General features: G+C 34.4%; 1 protein-coding gene across 6 annotated transcripts in view; it reads right to left on the bottom strand.

Annotated features, from left to right (window-relative positions):
- The window catches only part of UCHL5 (ubiquitin C-terminal hydrolase L5), a 46,473-nt gene that overhangs the window by 9,308 nt on the left and 16,431 nt on the right, over positions 1-20,734 (bottom strand). For 4 of the 6 annotated variants that reach the window (XR_002173269.3, XM_019920429.3, XM_019920427.3 and 1 more), the window contains exons 4-9: positions 16,011-16,136; positions 15,867-15,928; positions 15,664-15,794; positions 14,215-14,278; positions 6,396-6,498; positions 5,545-5,658 (exon numbers count right to left, since the gene is read on the bottom strand). Coding sequence is in view for 5 of the 6 variants with exons in the window: in XM_019920429.3 (XP_019775988.2) it covers positions 5,545-5,658; positions 6,396-6,498; positions 14,215-14,278; positions 15,664-15,794; positions 15,867-15,928; positions 16,011-16,136 (600 nt within the window). In the remaining variant the exon portion in view is untranslated. The remainder of the gene's footprint in view (positions 1-5,544; positions 5,659-6,395; positions 6,499-14,214; positions 14,279-15,663; positions 15,795-15,866; positions 15,929-16,010; positions 16,137-20,734) is intronic. The other 2 variants (XM_019920428.3, XM_073800277.1) reach the window with 2 other exon arrangements.

Genomic DNA, 20,734 nt, shown 5'->3' with positions numbered 1-20,734 from the left:
CAGCAGAAATATTAATATCGATATTTCAGCAGAAACTCTGCAAGCCAGAAGGGAGTGGCAGGACATATTTAAAGTGATGAAGAAGAACTTACAACCAAAATTACTCTACCCAGCAAGGATCTCATTCAGATTTGACAGAGAAATTAAAACCTTTACAGACAAGCAAAAGCTAAGAGAATTCAGCACCACCAAACCAGCTTTACAACAAATGCTACAGGAACTTCTCTAGGCCGGAAACACAAGAGAAGGAAAAGACCTACAGTAACAAACCCAAAACAATTAAGAAAATGGTAATAGAAACATACATATCGATAATTACCTTAAATGTAAATGAATTAAATGCTCCAACCAAAAGACATAGACTGGCTGAATGGATACAAAAACAAGACCCATATATATGTTGTCTACATGAGACCCACCTCAGACCTAGGGACACATACAGACTGGAAGTGAGGGGATGGAAAAAGATATTTCATGCAAATGGAAGCCAAAAGAAAGCTGGAGTAGCAATTCTCATATAAGACAAAACAGACTTTAAAACAAAGACTATTACAAGAGGCAAAGAAGGACACTACATAATGATCAAGGGATCAATGCAAGAAGATATAACAATTGTAAATATTTATGCACCCAACATAGGAGCACCTCAATACATAAGGCAAATACTAACAGCCATAAAAGGGGAAATGACAGCAACACAATCATAGTAGCGGACTTTTAACACCCCACTTTCACCAATGGACAGATCATCATAAATGAAAACAAATAACGAAACACAAGCTTTAAAAGATATATTAAACAAGAAGGACTTAATTGATATTTATAGGACATTCCATCCAAAAACAACAGAATACACTTTCTTCTTAAGTGCTCATGGAACATTCTCCAGTACAGATCATATCTTGGGTCAAATCAAGCCTTGGTAAATTAAAGAAAATTGAAATCGTATCAAGTATCTTTCCCGACCACAATGCTGTGAGACTCAATATCAATTGCAGGAAAAAGTCTGTAAAAAGTACAAACACATGGAGGCTAAACAATACACTACTTAATAACCAAGACATCACTGAAGAATTCAAAGAGGAAATCAAAAAATACCTAGAAACAAAGGACAATGAAAACACAATGACCCAAAACCTATGGGATGCAGCAAAAGCAGTCCTAAGAAGGAAGTTTATAGCAATACAATCCTACCTTAAGAACCAAGAAACATCTCAAATAAGCAACCTAACCTTACACCTAAAGCAATTAGAGAAAGAAGAACAAAAAAAACCCAAAATTAGCAGAAGGAAAGAAATCATAAACATCAGATCAGAAATAAATGAAAAGGAAATGAGGGAAACGATAGCAGAGATCAATGAAACTAGAAGCTGGTTCTTTGAGAAAATAAACAAAATTGATAAACCATTAGCCAGACTCATCAAGAAAAAAAGGGAGAAGACTCAAATCAACAAAATTAGAAATGAAAAAGGAGAAGTAACAACTGACACTGCAGAAATACAAAGGGTTGTGACAGATTACTACAAGCAACTATATGCCAATAAAATGGACAACCTGGAAAAAATGGACAAATTCTTAGAAATGCACAACCTGCCAAAACTGAACTGGGAAGAAATAGAATATATGAACAGACCAATCACAAGCAGTAAAATTTAAACTGTGATTAAAAATCTTCCAACGAACAAAAGCCCAGGAACAGATGGTTTCACAGGCCAAGTCCATCAAACATTTAGAGAAGAGCTAACACCCATCGTTCTCAAATTCTTCCAAAATATAGCAGAGGGAGGAACACTCCCAAACTCATTCTACGAGGCCACCATCACCCTGATACCAAAACCAGACAAAGATGTCACAAAGAAAGAAAACTACAGGCCAATATCACTGATGAACATAGATGTGAAAATCCTCAACAAAATACTATCAAACAGAATCCAACAGCACATTAAAAGGATCATACACCATGATCAAGTGGGGTTTATCCCAGAAATGCAAGGATTCTTCAATATATGCAAATCAATCAATGTGATACACCATATTAATAAATTGAAGGAGAAAAACCATATGATCATCTCAATAGATGCAGAGAAAGCTTTCGACAAAATCCAACACCCATTTATGATAAAAACCCTCCAGAAAGTAGGCACAGAGGGAACTTTCCTCAACATAATAAAGGCCATATATGACAAACCCACAGCAAACATTGCCCTCAATGGTGAAAAACTGAAACCATTTCCACTAAGATCAGGAAGAAGACAAGGTTTCCCACTCTCACCATTCTTAAACATAGTTTTGTAAGTTTTAGCCACAGCAATGAGAGAAGAAAAAGAAATAAAAGGAATCCAAATCGAAAAGAAGAAGTAAAGCTGTCACTGTTTGCAGATGACATGATACTATACATAGAGAATCCTAAAGGTGCTACCAGAAAACTACCAGAGCTAATCAATGAATTTGGTAAAGCAGCAGGATACAAAATTAATGCACAGAACTCTCTGGCATTCCTATACACTAATGATGAAAAATTTGAAAGAGAAATTAAGGAAGCACTTGCATTTACCATTACAGCAAAAAGAATAAAATACCTAGGAATAAACCTACCTAAGGAGACAAAAGACCTGTATGCAGAAAATTACAAGACACTGATGAAAGAAATTAAAGATGATACAAATAGATGGAGAGATATACCATGTTCTTGGATTGGTAGAATCAACATTGTGAAAATGACTATACTCCCCAAAGCAATCTACAGATTCAATGCAATCCCTATCAAACTACCACTGGCATTTTTCACAGAACTAGAACAAAAAATTTCACAATTTGTATGGAAACACAAAAGATCCATAATAGCCAAAGCAATCTTGAGAAAGAAAAACGGAGCTGGAGGAATCAGGCTCCCTAACTTCAGACAATACTACAAAGCTACAGTAATCAAGACAGTATGGTACTGGCACAAAAACAGAAATATAGATCAATGGAACAGGATAGAAAGCCCAGAGATAAACCCACGCACATATGGTCACCTTATCTTTGATAAAAGAGGCAAGAATATACAGTGGAGAAAAGACAGCCTCTTCAATAAGTGGTGCTGGGAAAACTGGACAGCTATATGTAAAAGAATGAAATTAGAACACTCCCTAACACCATACACAAAACTAAACTCAAAATGGATTAAAGACCTAAATGTAAGGCCAGACAGTATCAAACTCTTAGAGAAAAACATAGGCAGAACACTCTATGACATAAATCATAGCAAGATCCTTTTTGACCCACCTCCTAGGAAAATGGAAATAAAAACAAAAATAAACAAATGGGAGCTAATGAAACTTAAAAGCTTTTGCACAGCATAGAAAACCATAAACAAGATGAAAAGACAACCCTCAGATGAAAAGACAACTCTCAGAATGGGAGAAAATATTTTCAAATGAGGCAACTGACAAAGGATTAATCTCCAAAATGTACAAGCAGCTCATGCAGCTCAATATTAAAAAAACAAACAACCCAATCCAAAAATGGGCAGAAGACCTAAATAGACATTTCTCCAAAGAAGATATACAGATCACCAACAAACATATGAAAGAATGCTCAACATCATTAGAGAAATGCAAATCAAAACTACAATGAGATATCATCTCACACCAGTCAGAATGGCCATCATCAAAAAATCTACAAACAATAAATGCTGGAAAGGGTGTGGAGAAAAGGGAACCCTCTTGCACTGTTGGTGGGAATGTAAATTGATACATCCACTATGGAGAACAGTATGGAGGTTCCTTAAAAAACGAAAAATAGAAGTACCATACAACCCAGCAATCCCACTACTGGGCATATACCCTGAGAAAACCATAATTCAAAAAGAGTCATGTACCACAATGTTCACTGCCGCTCCATTTACAATAGCCAGGACATGGAAGCAACCTAAGTGTCCATCAGCAGATGAATGGATAAAGAAGATGTGGCACATATGTACAATGGTATATTACTCAGCCCTAAGAAGAAACGAAATTGAGTTATTTGTAGTGAGATGGATGGACCTAGAGTCTGTCATACAGAGTGAAGTAAGTCAGAAAGAGAAAAACAAATACCGTATGCTAACACATATATATGGAATCTAAGAAAAAAAGAAAAGGTCATGAAGAACCTATGGGCAAGACAGGAATAAAGACACAGACCTACTAGAGAATGGACTTGAGGATATGGGGAGGGGGAAGGGTAAGCTGAGACAAAGTGAGAGAGTGACATGGATATATATACACTACCAAACGTAAAACACATAGCTAGTGGGAAGCAGCCACATAGCACAGAGAGATCAGCTTGGTGCTTTTTGACCACCTAGAGGGGTGGGGTAGGGAGGGTGGGAAGGAGGGAGATGCAAGAGGGAAGAGATATGGGAACATATGTATATGTATAACTGATTCACTCTGTTATAAAGCAGAAACTAACACAGCATTGTAAAGCAATTATACTCCAATAAAGATGCTTAAAAAAAAAAAAGCTTATCAGACAGACTGCAAGTGAAGGAGAATGACATTATTAAAGATAGCCTTGCTTAATATTTTACTCTGAGTTATATAATGTTTGACATAATTAAAATAAATTAAAAAAATGTTAAGCCCTAAAAAAACTGGAAAGCAAAATTTGAAAAACGAATCCAACTTTGTATTAAATTGGTGATAGGATGACACCAAGAGACAATTTTTTCAGATGAATTTTAGAATATGCTAATTTGATTGCACATCCAAAATGAAATATATCCTAACGAAAAAATTAACTGAAGAAAAAACTTCTCAGTTGTTATTAATACTACTGGCACTGTTATTCTGAACCTTTTTAGATATACATACAAATACAGATAGCATAAAGCAAATAGGTAATTATGTTAATGTTGATAGAAACCAAGACTTTCAGCTGAAAAGATACAAATGCTTAACTTCAAATATAAAAGCCCTTTTATCCTAAATTTGAGTATTAATATGAATTCATGTTGCATTTTCTCTTCAAAAATAAAAGAAATAAAAACGTATTTCTTAGCTCTGAAAAGTCCTAGAAGTAAAGAAGAATCAGTATGACTGAGCACTCTGAGCAATCAGATAATGGTTTCTAAATACGATTTCTCACCAAAAGCACTCAGGACTTCTTGAAAAAATGGCTGATTCCAAGTCTGAAGCAGGAAATGTACAAGATGAGTCTGAAACATCTTGTCATACTAGAAAGCAAGGAAGCTATGAAAGATGAAGAGAGTCACATCAAAAGGACTTAGGAGACAGCCTGTGAAGTGGCTTCCAATGGCTAAAGATGGGATAATCTGAGCATCAATAATAACTGCAGTGAACTTTAGCATCATTATCTGTTTGTAATAATACTTGAAAAAAAGAAAAAAAAAAGGAAAGAAACCTCACTAGTTACCTTTATAGGATGCCAGGGAAACAACACATTATTCTGAAAAAGTGTAAATGATGGGGAAAAAACAATCAAGCATTCAACATACCTTCATGTCAAAATATACCACTCTATACTAAAACACTAAAGGAACAAATAAAAAGTACGTACCTTATATCTTTTTAATTTCTGTACTTCTTCTTCAATAAGCATCTGATTTTTGGCAACCTCTGACTGAATAGCACTTAACATGTTATTACCCTGATCTGTATCCATGGGTTCCTCCTTAGGAGAAAGAAAAAGAAATAACACACCCTAATGACTGAGGCTTAAGTCTAAACTATTTTTTAAATGATAAACATAGTACAATCATTTTCAAATTTTATTCTTAATATTGGTGATGGAATACCAGCTTACTAACTGCCATATTAAAGGATAAAAGCTAGATAGTAAATCTGCTTAAATATACTCATGAAAATGTGATCAAAGGAATGTAAAAAAGTCTTTGTCTATTACTAATTGTCTTCTCCAATCATATTTACTAGAAAGATAATCATCATAAGGAATAGTAAAGATTACATGTGAATCTAAACGTGCCCAATTAATTCTGTAAGAAATATATTCTAACTTGCTTAATTATATAATGAAATTACAGTAAATTGTTCACACTTATTTAGCACATACTATTTGTCAGTCACTTTTTTTTAAGTGGTTTATATATATGTTATCTCAGTTATTCTTCACAACCACCTTTTAAGGTAAATACTATTATCCCTACTTTACATTAAGAAACTGAGGCACAAAGAAATACACTCAAATCATACTTCCACTAAGTGGCAAAGGCAGGAGCTGAATCTAAGAAGCCTGACTCCAGAGTATATTCTTGTAATCACCACTCAGGATACTTGATTAAATCTATATTTCAGACAAAGAAAGAAAGAAGGAAAAAAGGAAAAAAGAAAATAGTTTCCCTGAGAGAATAATGAAGCTAGAACTTTGTACATAAAAACATGGCCACAAACCTCAGCAAGTTGTCTTTGTAACTCTGCTATCTTCTGTTCATATATCATTTTTCTGTCAGACACAATGGCCATTAAGTTAAATCGAATTTCACCTTCACTGTACCTAAAAAAAAAAATAAAGTTTATAATGTAGTAAAGAAATGTAACACTATTACAATTAAGATAATCTACTGTGATTACCCCCTTATTCTCTGGGGTAAACACAGATCTACCAATTGGCTAACCATAAAAACTGACATTAAAAAAAAATCTTTCCTAAAGAGGAGAAGTTACAACCAGTATCACAAAAATACAAACAATCATAAGAGAATACTATGAAAAATGATACACCAATAAATTCAGCAACCTAGAAGAAATGGATAATTTCCTAGAAACAGTCTTCCAAGACTGAATCAGGAAGAAACAGAAAATCTGAACAGGCTGATTATTAGTAATGTAATTGAATCAGTAAACAAAAAAATCCCAACAACCAAAACTCCAGGATCAGAGGACTGCACAGGGTAATTCTACCAAACATTTAAAGAGGAGTTAATTCCTTTATTTCTCAAACTAGTCCAAAAAACTGAAGAGGAGGGAATACTTCCAAACTCATTCTATGAGTCCAGCATTACACTGATACAAAAAACAAAGACACTACAGAAAAAGAAAATTACAGACCAATATCCCTGATGAACACAGATAAAAATCCCCAATAAAATATTAGCAAACAGAATTCAACAATACATTAAAAGGACTGCACATAATGATCAAGTGGGATTTATTCCAGGGATGCAAAGATGGTTCAATATACACAAATCAATCAACGTTATAACTATATCAGCAAAACAATGGACAGAGATCACATGACCATCTTAATAGAGGCAGAAAAAGTATTTGACAAAATTCAACATCCATTCATGATAAAAACTCTTAACAAACTTGGTATAGACAGAACAATCTCAACATAATAAGGGTCATTTAAGCCAAACCCACAGCTAACATCATACTCAACAGTGAAAAGCTAAAAGCTTTTCCTTTAAGATCAGTAACAAGACAAGGATGCCCACTCTCACCACTTTTATTCAACATAGTATTAGAAGTCCTAGCCACAGTAATCATACAAAAAAAATAAAAGAAATAAAAGGCACCCAAATTGGAAGGGAAAAAGTAAAACTCACTATTTGCAGATGACATGATATTAAATACAAAAAAATCCTAAAAATTCTACCAAAAAACTATTAGAACTAATAAGTGAATTCACTGAAGTTATAGCATACAAAATCAAAATACAGAAATCTGTTGCATTTCTGTGCACTAATAATGAACTATCAGAAAGAGAAATCAAGAAAACAATTCCATTTACAACTGCATCAAAAAGAATAAAATACCTAGGAATAAAGTAAACAAGGAGATGAAAGACCTGTACTCTGAAAACTGTAAGATATTGATGAAAAAACTGAAGACAACACAAATAGAAAGATATACCATGCTCATGGATTGGAAGAATTAATACTGTTAAAATGTCCATACCACCCAAAGCAACCTACAGATTCAATAATCCCTATTTTCACAGAACTAGAACAAATACTCCTAAAATTTGTATGAAACCACAAAAGACCCCAAATAGCTAAAGCAATCTTGGGAAAGAAACAGCTGAAGGTATCATGCTCCCTGACTTCAAGCTATACTATAAAGCCAAAATAATCAAAACAGTATGGTACTGGCACAAAAACACACATATAGATCAGTGGAACAGAATAGAGTCCAGAAATAAACCCACAAAACACACAGTCAATTAATCTACAACAAAGGAGGCAAGAATATACAATGGGGAAAAAGTCTCTCAATGAGTGTTGTTGGCAAAACTGGACAGCTACATGTAAAAGAATGAAACTAAACCATTTTCTCACACCATATATAAAAATAAACTCAAAATGGATTACAGACTTAAATGTTAGACCTGAAACCATAAAACTCCTAGAAGAAACATAGGCAGTAGCTCTTTCACATTGGTCTTAGCAATAATTTTTGGATCTGTCCCCTCGAGCAAGGGAAACAAAATAAAAAATAAACAAATGGACTACATCCAACTAAAAAGCTTTTGCACAGCAAAGGAAAGCACCAACAAAATGAAAAGGCTGCCTACTGAATGGGAGAAGATATTTGCAAATGATACATCTGATAACGGGTTAATATCCAAAATATATAAAGAGCTCACAATCCAGCAATTTCACTTCCAGGTATTTTTCCAAAGAAAACAAAAACACTAATTTGAAAAGATGTATGTGCCCCAATGTTCATAGCAGTATTATTTACAATAGCCAAGATATGAAAGCAACCTAAGTGTCCATTGACTGATGAATGGATAAAAAAGACGTTTTATACACACACAATGGAATATTACTTAGCCATATAAAAGAAGGAAATCTTGCCATCTGCAACAACATGGATGAACCTAGAGGGTATTATGTTAAGTGAAATAAGTAAGACAGAAAAACAAATATTATATGATTTCACTATAAAAAACAAAACAAATACAACCAAACAGAAACAAACTCAAACAAATTCAGATATAGAGAACAAACTAGTAGTTGAGTGGGGAATTGGCAGGGTAGGTGAAATATGTGAAGGGGATTAAGAGGTATAAACTACCATTTATAAAATAAATAAACAGGGATGTAACATTTAGCACAAGGAATATAGTCAATAATATTGTTATAACTTTGTATGATGCATAATCTATAAAAATATGTTGTACACCTGAAACTAATACAGTATTGGAAGTCAACTATACTCCAATATAAATTTATTTATTAATACTTTTGTCTATAGACAAATAAATAAGCTTTCATATATGAAAGGAAAAAATCAGCTAAATTTCCATCAATCACAAATATATTATTAAATGTTTTAGTACCTCCTAGACATTTGAAATAATGTGTTTTCATCAGTTCTCATACTTTCACAAAAAATATGGTAACTATCAATTACCTTTTATCTCAATTAGAAAAAATAATTAAACTAAGACCTCACATTTGTTGAATTAATTTTACTGGCATCTTGATGGTATTAACTATATTCCTTACTATATAATTTTTTCCAAATCATGATTTTGTTTCTATTCTTAACTAATATATATGTTTTACATTTCACTTGTACTTTTATCATATACAAACATATAAATATTTATGTAATATGTTACAAGTAATCTTTTGTAAAATTTCTGAATACTGTTTTATTTTCACTACTCTGATACCAATGAAACATCTTATAGTATAAGCTTGTTTATGGTAAGGATTGACATTGGAAAGATTATCCATAACATTATGTAAATGGCACTTAACCAGATGAAAACATGTAGAAAATGTAAGCCTGTTTTTGTATTAGTTCACCTGCAAGAGCGTCTCATAAATAGTTCTATTCACTGGAAAGAATATGGCCCAGTATAACTGTAGCACTTTGAACTATGTAAAAATGCTGTTTTTAAAACTCTGCTTATGGGACTTCGATTTCCCTATTCCTCCCAGTAAAAAATATCAAACTTAAAAAATCTAGACATATATTTTTTTAAAAATGAAAAAAATTAAAATTCTGAAGTGAAGAGAAGGCAGACATGCTAGGGAACCAGGACCCAAGAATGACAGTGGTGAAGTCTCTGGATTATCATTCTGCTGCGTATGTCCTGGCCTTGGAGTTAAAGAAGCCACCAATTGAGAAATGCCAACAGGCACAGACAAAAAAGCACCAATAGTCTGCTCTTTCTATCCAAACAGGAAAGGGGCAACCTCATGAGAGAACTTTGAGACAATAACCACTCTACCATACCCAAACACAACTGAAAAAACTGGCCCAAACCCTACCAGCCAGCAAAGGCTGGGTAGGGAGCCTGGACTTCCACCCCCACCAGGCTGTAACAGGCACCTGGGGTGGTGTCAGAAAAGGCTGTGTAGGGAGCTAGGACTTTCATCCCTGCAAACAGTAATGACATCTATTTGCAGTGTCAGAGGAAACCAAGTGGGAAGCCAAATGCGAAGTCACTACCATCCAGGAGTAAAGAAGCCCCCCTCCCAACTTTGGTATCAGTGGAGCCATGAAGAGAGCAGTCACAAGGCAGTGCTACTCCTCCTGGCCAGGGTAGTATCAGGGGGAGCCCTACTGGGGACCAGAACTCCCAACCCCTGCCCAGCAGTAACAAGGAACCCCTTCCCACCTCAGGTGTCAATGAAGACAGAGTGGGGAACCCGGACTTCTACTTCCACCTGGCAGTAATGGGGTAGCATCCCTGATTTACCCTGCCAGAACAGTGCCCATAAAAACCAGCTAAAAGAGAAGTTTTAAATAAGATCCAGAGTCTTATAATATAGTACTGAAAATGCCCAGGTTTCAATCAATAATCACTTATCCTATTAAAAATCATGAAAACCTCAATTTGAATGAGAGACATTCAACAGACAGAGTGATGACAGATGTCCAAATTCACTGACAGAGACTTTAAAACAGCCATCATAAAAATGATCCAGTGAACAATTGTGAACACACTGGAAACAAAAAATAGAAAGCCTCGGGCTTCCCTGGTGGCACAGTGGTTGAGAGTCCGCCTGCCGATGCAGGGGACACGGGTTCGTGCCCCGGTCCAGGAAGATCCCACATACCACAGGGCAGCTGGGCCCGTGAGCCATGGCCGCTGAGCCTGCGCGTCCGGAGCCTGTGCTCCACAATGGGAGAGGCCACAGCAGTGAGAGGCCCGTGTACCGCAAAAAAAAAAAAAGTCTCAGCAAAGAAATAGAAGATATAAAGAAGAAACAAATGGAAATTTTACAACTGAAATATAAAATGATAAAAAAGCTGAATGGGTGAGTTCAACAGCAGAATGGAGGAGACAGAGGAAAGGATCAGTGAACTGAAAAGTAGAACAACAGAAATTACCCAACTGAACAAAGAAAACAGACTAAGAAAAATAAAGAGAGCCCCAGGGACCTGTGGGACTAAAGCAGGAGACATTTGTGTCATTGGAGTCCTGGAAGAGGTGAGAAAGAGGGTGAGATTGAAAAAGTTCTCCAAGTTATAATGGCTAAAAACTTCCCATATTTGACAAGATATAAACGCACAGATTCAAGAAGCTGAGCAAAATCCAAATAGAATAAATGGACAGAAATCCACACCAAGACACATCATCCTCAAATATATGAAAACTAAAACCAAACCAAAAAAAAAAAAGAATTTGAAACCAACAACAGGAGAAACACCACCATATCTATAGGGCAAAAACTGTTTGAACAACAGTGGATTTATCAGTAGAAACCATGGAGGCCAGAAGGGAGCGACATAACAATTTTCAGGTGCTAAAAGAAAAGACTATCAACACGGAATTCTATACACAGTGAAAATAACCTTCAGAAATAAAAGGGAAATCAAGACATTCTTAGATGAAGAAAAACTAGGATTCTGTTGACAGCAGAACTACCCTAAAGGAATGGCTAAATGAAGTTTTCTAAACAGACAGGAAATGATAAAAGAATTGAGTTCTGGAACATGAAGAAGAAAGAACAATGGAAAAAGTAAAAATATGGGTAAATACATTTTCCTTCTCTTAAGTTTTTAAAATTATGCTTCATGGTTAAAATAAAAATTATAATACTTTCTGATGGAGTCCTAAATGTATGTAGAGGAATTATTTAAGACAATTATAACAATGGACAGTAAAAGTACATAAAAGAAGGTAAGATTTCTACACTTCACTCAAACTGGTAAAATGTTAACACCAGTAGATTGGGATAAATTAGAGAAACCATTAGAAAAGCTATACAAGGAAATAAACTCAAAACCACTATAGATGTCTGAGTAACTCACAGAAAAACAGGAAAAGAAAAACAGAGAAACAAACAAAAAAACAGAACAAAGAGAAAAAATTTAAATGGCAGATTTAAACCATAAGACATTAATAATTACATATTAAATACACATTTCATTTTATACATAATTTTATAAATCCATTACATTCAATGTAAATGGTCTCAATCCACCCAGTAAGACAGAAAATGGCAGAGTGGACTAAAAAATATGATTCAATATATGCTGTCTATATGAAATTCACTTCAAATACAATGACATAGGTAGGCTGAAAGTAAAAGGATGGAAAAAATATATCATGCATGTATGAATCAAGACAAAGCAGAAGTGGCTATATTACTGTGAAATAAAGTAAACTGCAGAGCAAAGAAAATTACTAGAGAGAAATATTGCATAATGATAAAAAGGTCAATCCACTAAGAAGAAATAGTGATCATAAATGTTTATGCAACGAACAAGAGACCTGCAGAATATGTAAGGGAAAAACTGATAAAACTTAAATTAGAAATAGCCAAATTCAAAACTGTGCCTATTTACAAATGACATGACCATCTATCAATATGTAGGAAATGTCAAGGAATTCACAAAACTTCTAAAGCTGGTGGGTGAGTTTAGCAAGGTTGAAGGATACAAGACAGAGAAAGAAAAAAAATCAACTTTATTTCTACACACTAACAATGATCACATGAAACAAAAAAGAAAATATAGTATCATTTGTAATCACTCAAAAGAATATGAAGTGCTAGGGTATAAATCTGACAAAATACATATGGAACTAGCATGCGGAAAACTACAAAATGCTGATGAAAGAAATTAAAGAAGATCCAAGTAAATGGATAGACATACCATGTTCATGGATTGGAAAAATCAATATAGTAAAAATGCCAATTCTCCTAAAATTGATGTTTGACACAATTCCTATCAAAATCCCAGAAAGAATTTTTGTAGATACAAGATTATACGAAAATTTACATAGAGGGCAGAGTATCTATAACAGCTAAAACAACTCTGAAGAAAAAGAATAAAGTCGGGGGCATCAGTCTACCTGATTTCAAGACTTACAATATAGCCGCAGTCATCAAGACTCTGTAGTATTTGCAGACAGCAGACAAATAGATCAATGGAACAGAACAGTGAACCAGAAATAGACCCACACAAATATGCCCCACTGGATTTTTTTTTTTACAAGGGTGCAGCAGCAGTTCAGAGGAGGAAGGATAGCCTTTTTAACAAATGGTGATAGACCAATTGGACAGAGGAAAAAAAAAATGAACCTTGACTTAGCTTCACACCACACAAAAATTAACTCAAAATAGATCATAAACTTAAATGTAAAAAGTTATATAAACCTTTTAGAAAAAAAGGAGAAAATCTTTGGGATCTAGGGCTAGGCAAAGAATTCTTAGATTGGACAACAAAAATACAACTCACAGTACAACTCACAGTCCAACAAATTGGACTTCACTGGAATTAAGAGCTTTTGCTCTGTGAAAAACCATGTTGGGAGGAGGAGAGGATGGGCTATAGACTGGGAGAGAATATTTTCAGGCAACGTGTCTGACAAAGGACTAGTGATAGCTAGAGTATGTAAAGAACTTCAAGGCTCGGGGCTTCCCTGGTGGCGCAGTGGTTGGGAGTCCGCCTGCCGATGCAGGGGACACGGGTTCGTGCCCCGGTCCGGGAAGATCCCACATGCCGCAGAGCGGCTGGGCCCGTGAGCCATGGCCACTGAGCCTGCATGTCCGGAGCCTGTGCTCCGCAACAGGAGAGGCCACAACAGTGAGAGGCCTGAATTTCAAGGCTCAAGAGTCAAAAAAACAATCCAATTACAAAATAAACAAAAGGCATGATTTTCAACATTAGTCGCTAGGGAAATGCAGAATAAAACCACAACGGAATATCACTATCCACCTTTCATTTAAACAATGATAAAATAAAGGTTTAAAAATGAGAACATTAGTTATGCCAGTAAGATTAGCTGAGCATTTACTTTTGTATCCTTTTTTCTATGACTGGCCTCACTGCGCTGATCCAATCATCTTGATTGCATGCACCTAGGAAGAAATGTAAAAGCATTTATGTCAAATAAAATCAACATTAATATTATTTCAAAAGTTTGGTCCAAAATATCTTTTTATTAATATTTTGACAAATTCAGGATAGTAAAAAACCTTTTAGCATAACTATGTTAAGCTCCAACTCTTACTTTCTTAGTAATGGTAAGGGGAAACAGTATTATCATAATTTGCATTTCCACATTGTTGCGTCACTTAGTGGTGCTAAACAAATGTTTGAGAAAATAATGAACTAGGGAATTATTTCATTAAAACTCACGACTCTGTGAGATAAGGATAACTACCTTCATTTTACAGATGATGAGACAGAGGGCTAAGAAAAACCAGCTCACATATTAGTAACAAAATAAGGATTCAATCCTTTTCTGACTCCGCACCATCATAACTACAGAAAAAGAAAATGAAATCCACACACAATGCAAAACAAATTTTACCCAGTTTTTTAATCCTCTTTTTTACCTAAATTTTAGTATAGCCACCAGCTGTATAGCAAAACTGGCTGTTCTGTTTTATATTTTACTTCCTTTATATCTCATGGATCTAATGAATAGGGGATGGTTGACCAGACAGAAGCCAAGAGAAAAAAATGCAGTGATCAGATCAACCCCCAAACCAGAGAAAATCAGCTTCTACAGAATTAAAAGAACATGCCACTAATTTTCTTTAAGAAACATAGAAAAATAAATATTTTTAAACATGTAAATCTGCATTAGATGAAGTATTAGTTCTAGACATGGGCATGGTCAATAAGAACAAGCAAAATGAATGTGTTAATTTATTTTTTAATCTGAAAGTATAAAGTTTTATGGACAGCAGATAACATTAGATTCCATTAAAACAGGTTACACTGCACTTAAACCTAATTTAAAAAAAAAGAAAACTTAATGAGGTAAAAATAAGGAGTTAAAATTCTTTTGTGGATCTATTAGTTCATTACTAGATCAGAACCACCTCATCCTCAATAACCATTTATCATTAGCTCAAGGTAGGAGATGGGGTGGGATCAGGACAAATCCACCCTTTGGCACAAAGGACAACACATTAATGCACTAGTTACATAGAAAAAAGTAGTTTTTAAAAGTTAACTGAAAAATTAAAAATAAATTATGTAATCTATGGGTTAAAAAAACTTTTCCTGTAGGAAAAAAACTAAAGGTCCCAATGCAACTACAGTAGTCAACATGTCCTAACTACCTGTTACTTAATTTCATAAAGTAATGAAGAGCTTAAAGCCTGCATGGCATCACACCTCACAGTCACCTCCTCTTTCTAAACTTAAGCAGGACTAGGGCTAAACCAAAGGTGAACACCCAATCTTTTTTTCCTTATCAAAAGTGAAATACCAGGAATAGTAAACACATTACCTAAATCAATCGGTCCTTCTCTTAATCCATCTAATTCATACAGTCTTCCATTAACAGGAACATAACTGACAAAGTGAAAAGCATCTTCTTCTTTTGCTGATGTCTTTGCGTCAAATTCAAACATTTGCTGTCTACAGTGAAGAAAAAAACAGTGAGAGACAAAAAAACAGAGACAGTATTTATTTCACATAAAGTATCTTTACCTGGCGAAACTGTTGTGTACTTGTCGAATCACATCCGAATTACTCAGTGCCAAACCTTTCATCTGAAATAAGTTTTAAGAATAGCCTATTAAAATAAGAACCACCACAGACAGGGCATTTTAGGAATAATACGACTGTACTCACAGCTGCATCAAAGCTTTGTGAAAATTCTTTAAACTCTGATAATGTGTCTCCTAAATGGACATCTTGATGGGTACAGTTCAATAACACACTTACTATGGCTTGAGTAGCACAAGCATTATTAATTACCTGTAAAATATGAAAGCAAAAATATTATCAATTTGTTAAAAAAAACAGCTTTTAACTGGTGATGATGACCCCCAAAATATGAAAAAAAGTTTCCAAATTTTATTTCATATAGTCTTAGCATAAACATAATTATCATGATCAATTCCCAATCTAATCTATTTTCAGGAATTTGCTGCAATTCTGGAGCTGAAGATTCTAGGAAATCGAATAAATTAAATGAACTCATAATATCAGTGAAAACCAATCCAGTTAGGGTAACAAAACCAATCTTTCCTGGTCTAAAACATATATCTAATTAAACCAAAAGAACTTGTCCTTCCCTCTTATTCACTTCCTCCTATGCTCATTTCTACCTATAAATATTCAACCCATATTTCAGTATCCAACGCAAGCTCCAACTCACCGATGTGGCTGTTAGAGAACTTATCCAACAACTCATATTACTTTCTTCCCTCATTTGAATTCCTAAAAACGTGTATATACTGTCTACATATTTTTCAATTCAATCTTTACAGTGCTGTCATCTAGCTATTAACTGTTTATTTAACAAGTTATGTGGACCTTACATTCTAGTGAGAGGAGAGAACATTTAGATAGCACCTACTATGTGTGGGTAATTTTCTAGGCACTTCACATGTATTAATTCTTTTAATCCTATCAATCAACAGTCTATGAAGAAGGAGTAATATTATTATCCTCATTTTACATTTGTGGAAGCTGAGGCACAAAGAGGTTAAGTAGCTTGCCCGAAGGGCACAGAGCTAAGCAAGAGGCAGGTGATCTGGTTCTAGAATTTTGTGTACTTAGCCACAACATGAGGCTGGCTCTGTACACGTATGTGGTCTCTCCAACAAGATTATAACCTACTTATGGACAAGGGCTTCTGCCACACTCCCTACAGCACCTACACAGGGCTGAGATCACAGAGGTGGAAAGAACCTCAGATGATCACTTCGAACACCAGCAAGGTTAACTGTAGAGTTAAATTAAACTTGATAAATGATTTTTTATAATACAGTTTAGTCCTATCGCTATATTTCATTACAATATTATAATTAAATACCATTTTCCAAGAATACTAATTCACTTATGATCTTACAATTTGGTAAATTATTTCTATCTTGCCTGATTTCAAAAGAAAATTTTTCTATTATCTTCCCTCATTAACTCTTATACTCCTGTACTTTTTTTTGCCAGACTTTTGAAGTCTTGTGAGTACCCACCAGTTCTTACATTTTTGACTGCAGTATGTTTGAGGAATTCCTTGATAAGGCTGCTTTCTCCATTAGAGAACACTGTCTTACTCCCAATTCTCAAACAGTGATACCACCACATTCTTGTAATTATTCTTACAGTATTTTGTACTCAAAACTATCTTATGATTGACAGATTAAGGAAAAGTAACAGGAGATCTAGAATCCAATTAACATTGCTGCTGATTTATTTTAATATGTATTCTGAGTCACAGTTCTTTAGTAAATAAACTTGGATGAAAATTTTTAATGATTAAAGGAGACATCATAAAGGTCGTTAACTAAAACAAGACTTAGTGCTCCCTTATCTTGGGCCAAAATTATCTGGAGATGGGTTGGTAGAAGCGAAGTTAGCAGAAGTTAAAATTTATACTCATTCACACATCCTTTCAAAATGATGACACATTAAAGATATAATATGTACCCAATTCTAGGCTAGATGCTGAGGCTATGGCAGAGAATACTATCAAACATTCCTATGATCTAAGGACTTCAAGTCTGTAACCTATCACTTTAGATTTTTTTTCCGAACTCATCAAATTGTACACACTAAACATATGCAGTTTTTTTGTATACCAATTAACCTGTTTTTTTTTTTTTAAAGGAAAAAAAGAAAAAAATCTCGTGGTTACTGATACTTCTCTTCCGGTGTTAATAAGGATTTACACTGTCATTTTGCATATGTGTGAAGAACAGTCATTACGGTGTGCATCAGTGTAAACATGCCTCTTCAGGTTTTTAAATGAGTTAAGTGCCACCAAGTGGTTATGTTATAAATGGTCCCCTTATCCTTGGGGGATATCTTCCAAGACTCCCAATGGATGCCTCAAACATGGATAGTACCAACCCCTATATATATCATGTTTTTCCCTATACTAACAGGCTGGTAGCACACATGAGGGACAAAGGGATGCATCCCACGTGGGACAGTGAAGGACAGAATGAGATTTCATCACACTATTCAGAACGGCACACAATTTAAAACTTACAGTTTATTTCTGGAATTTTCCATTTAATATTTCAGCCAGAGTTGACTGAAACCATGGAAAGTAAAACAGCAGGTAAGGGGGGAATACCGCACAGAATTACCAAAAAAAAAAAAAAAAAATTCAAGACATTAAAAAGTGCACAGCCATTCATTCGTTCAAATATTTATTACTGAGAACTCACTGTGTGCTAGACATTGTGATAAATACTGAATACACAGTGAACAAGAGACATGTGGTCCTTGTCCTCGTGAAACACTTAAAAACCACCTTATATACATTCATTTGGGAGAATTTTAACTTCATCTTTCTTCACAAAAAATTATTGCAGAATAAATTATATATATAGTCCCCAACGAGAAGGGGATGAACAAAGAACAAATTAAGACGAGATGCTCAAGAGACAATGGACACACTGGTATGTATCAGTATGCTTGTAATCAGATCATGGGGTCATTGGTTATTACCTCGTAAATCAGTGCCTTTAAGCAATTAGGAGTTCACACTAGGAGTAAGAGATTTTTAATAGGAAATAACAGTAAATACAGTGATTCAGAAAGGTTCAGTTTAAGACAATTTACAGGAGAGACTGAAGGCGGCTAAAAACAAACAAGATCCACTGGGTTACTACTCTAATGCTAGTATGAAATAATAAAGGGCAATAGATTAATGGAGCAGGACCCATTAAAAGCAAGATCACCCAAATATGCGAGTCAGAATTCTAGGAGTCAGGAATATAACTAAAAATAAAATCAGATTAAAAAGAATAAGGGGATAGTAATAACAACCATATAAAACAATTTTGTAAATTTAAGCTAAAATACAGAAATTTAAAAAAAAATCTTACCAGAACTAAGTCAAGAAAAAATAAGTAGCCCAAATAAGTCTTTTAACTATTAAATTGAAGTGGTAGTTAAAAATATACTCACAAAGAAAATACCAGGCACAGATGGCTTTATAGGCCAATTCTATCAAAATGTGAAGAAAGAGACGTGGTCTAAATTGTCCAAATTCTTCAGGACAATAAGAAAAAGCAGAAATTCCAACTCAATTCATGAAGCAAGCACAACCCTAATACTAAAACTATTCAAAGCCATTACAAGAAAGGAAAATTAAGGCCATTTCATTCATAAATATAGATGTAGAAATTCTAAACACGTATGTACTGAATTAAGTTCAACAGTGCATAAAAAGAGAATATGGGCTTACCTCAGATACGGAAGAATGACCAACTGGGCTTATCTCAGATATGGAAGAATGATTTAATATTAGAAAAATTCATAAACATAACTAACCATATTAACCTATTAAGAGGAAAAATAAACATGATCATCTCAATAGATGCAGAAAAGCATTTGAAAAAACTTAATCCTTCCATAATAAAGACACTTGCTAAATTATTAAAAGAATGTCCTTACCTGAACATTAAGAAAAAACAATCTGAAATGGGAAATGGTAAAAAGCATTCCCTTTAAAATCACAATGATTTTACTGGAGGTCTTAACCAGTCAATAAGATAAGAAAAATAAATTAGAGACATAAGGATTCAAAATGAGGAGACAAAACTGCTTTGTTTGACATAGTAATTTAGATAGAACCCCCCCCCCAAACCAACAAATAACAGAGATAATAGAGGTTAGCAAGATGGCTAAATATAATATTAAGACATAAGAATGAATTACATTTTTTTATACCAGCAACAAACATCCAGAAAATGTAACTGAAGAAAAGATGATTTATAATTATAACAAAGACATCAAGGAATTAAGATAAATCTAATAAAAGATGTAAAACCTCTATAAAGAAAATTATGCAACATACAAAAGATAATAAAAGCATATCTAAAAATAAATAGATAAATAAAAGCAGATCTAAATAGAGATACATAATACGTTTATGACTTAGTATCATGAAGATATAAATTCTCCCCAAATTGATACATATATTCAATGCTATTCCAGTCAAAAGTCCAAAAGAATTTTTCATACAATTTGATAAGATGACGCTGAAATTTATATGAAGAACATAGGGTCAAGAATAGCAAGGATATTTTTGAAAAAGAGGAGGGAGAAGAGACACGACCTATTAGATATAAGCACTTATGAAGAAGTGAAAGGAATTAAGACAGTGTGGTATTGGCAGAGAGACAGACAAATTGATCAGTAGAGTCCAGAAAACACACACACACACACACACACACACACACACACACACACACACGGAACTATGGTACACAACAGAGGTGGCATGTCCGATAAATAGGGAAAATAATGGACGTTTAATAAATGAGGTTAGAAAAAAAGGGTGATCCACATGGAAAAAGATAAAATTGAACCCCTGCCTCATATAATATACCAAA

This window comes from Tursiops truncatus, chromosome 1 (assembly GCF_011762595.2).
Source record: "Tursiops truncatus isolate mTurTru1 chromosome 1, mTurTru1.mat.Y, whole genome shotgun sequence".
NCBI lineage: Eukaryota > Metazoa > Chordata > Mammalia > Artiodactyla > Delphinidae > Tursiops > Tursiops truncatus.
Note: the sequence above shows the minus strand (reverse complement) of the source record. Positions and strands in the feature narration are given on the sequence as shown.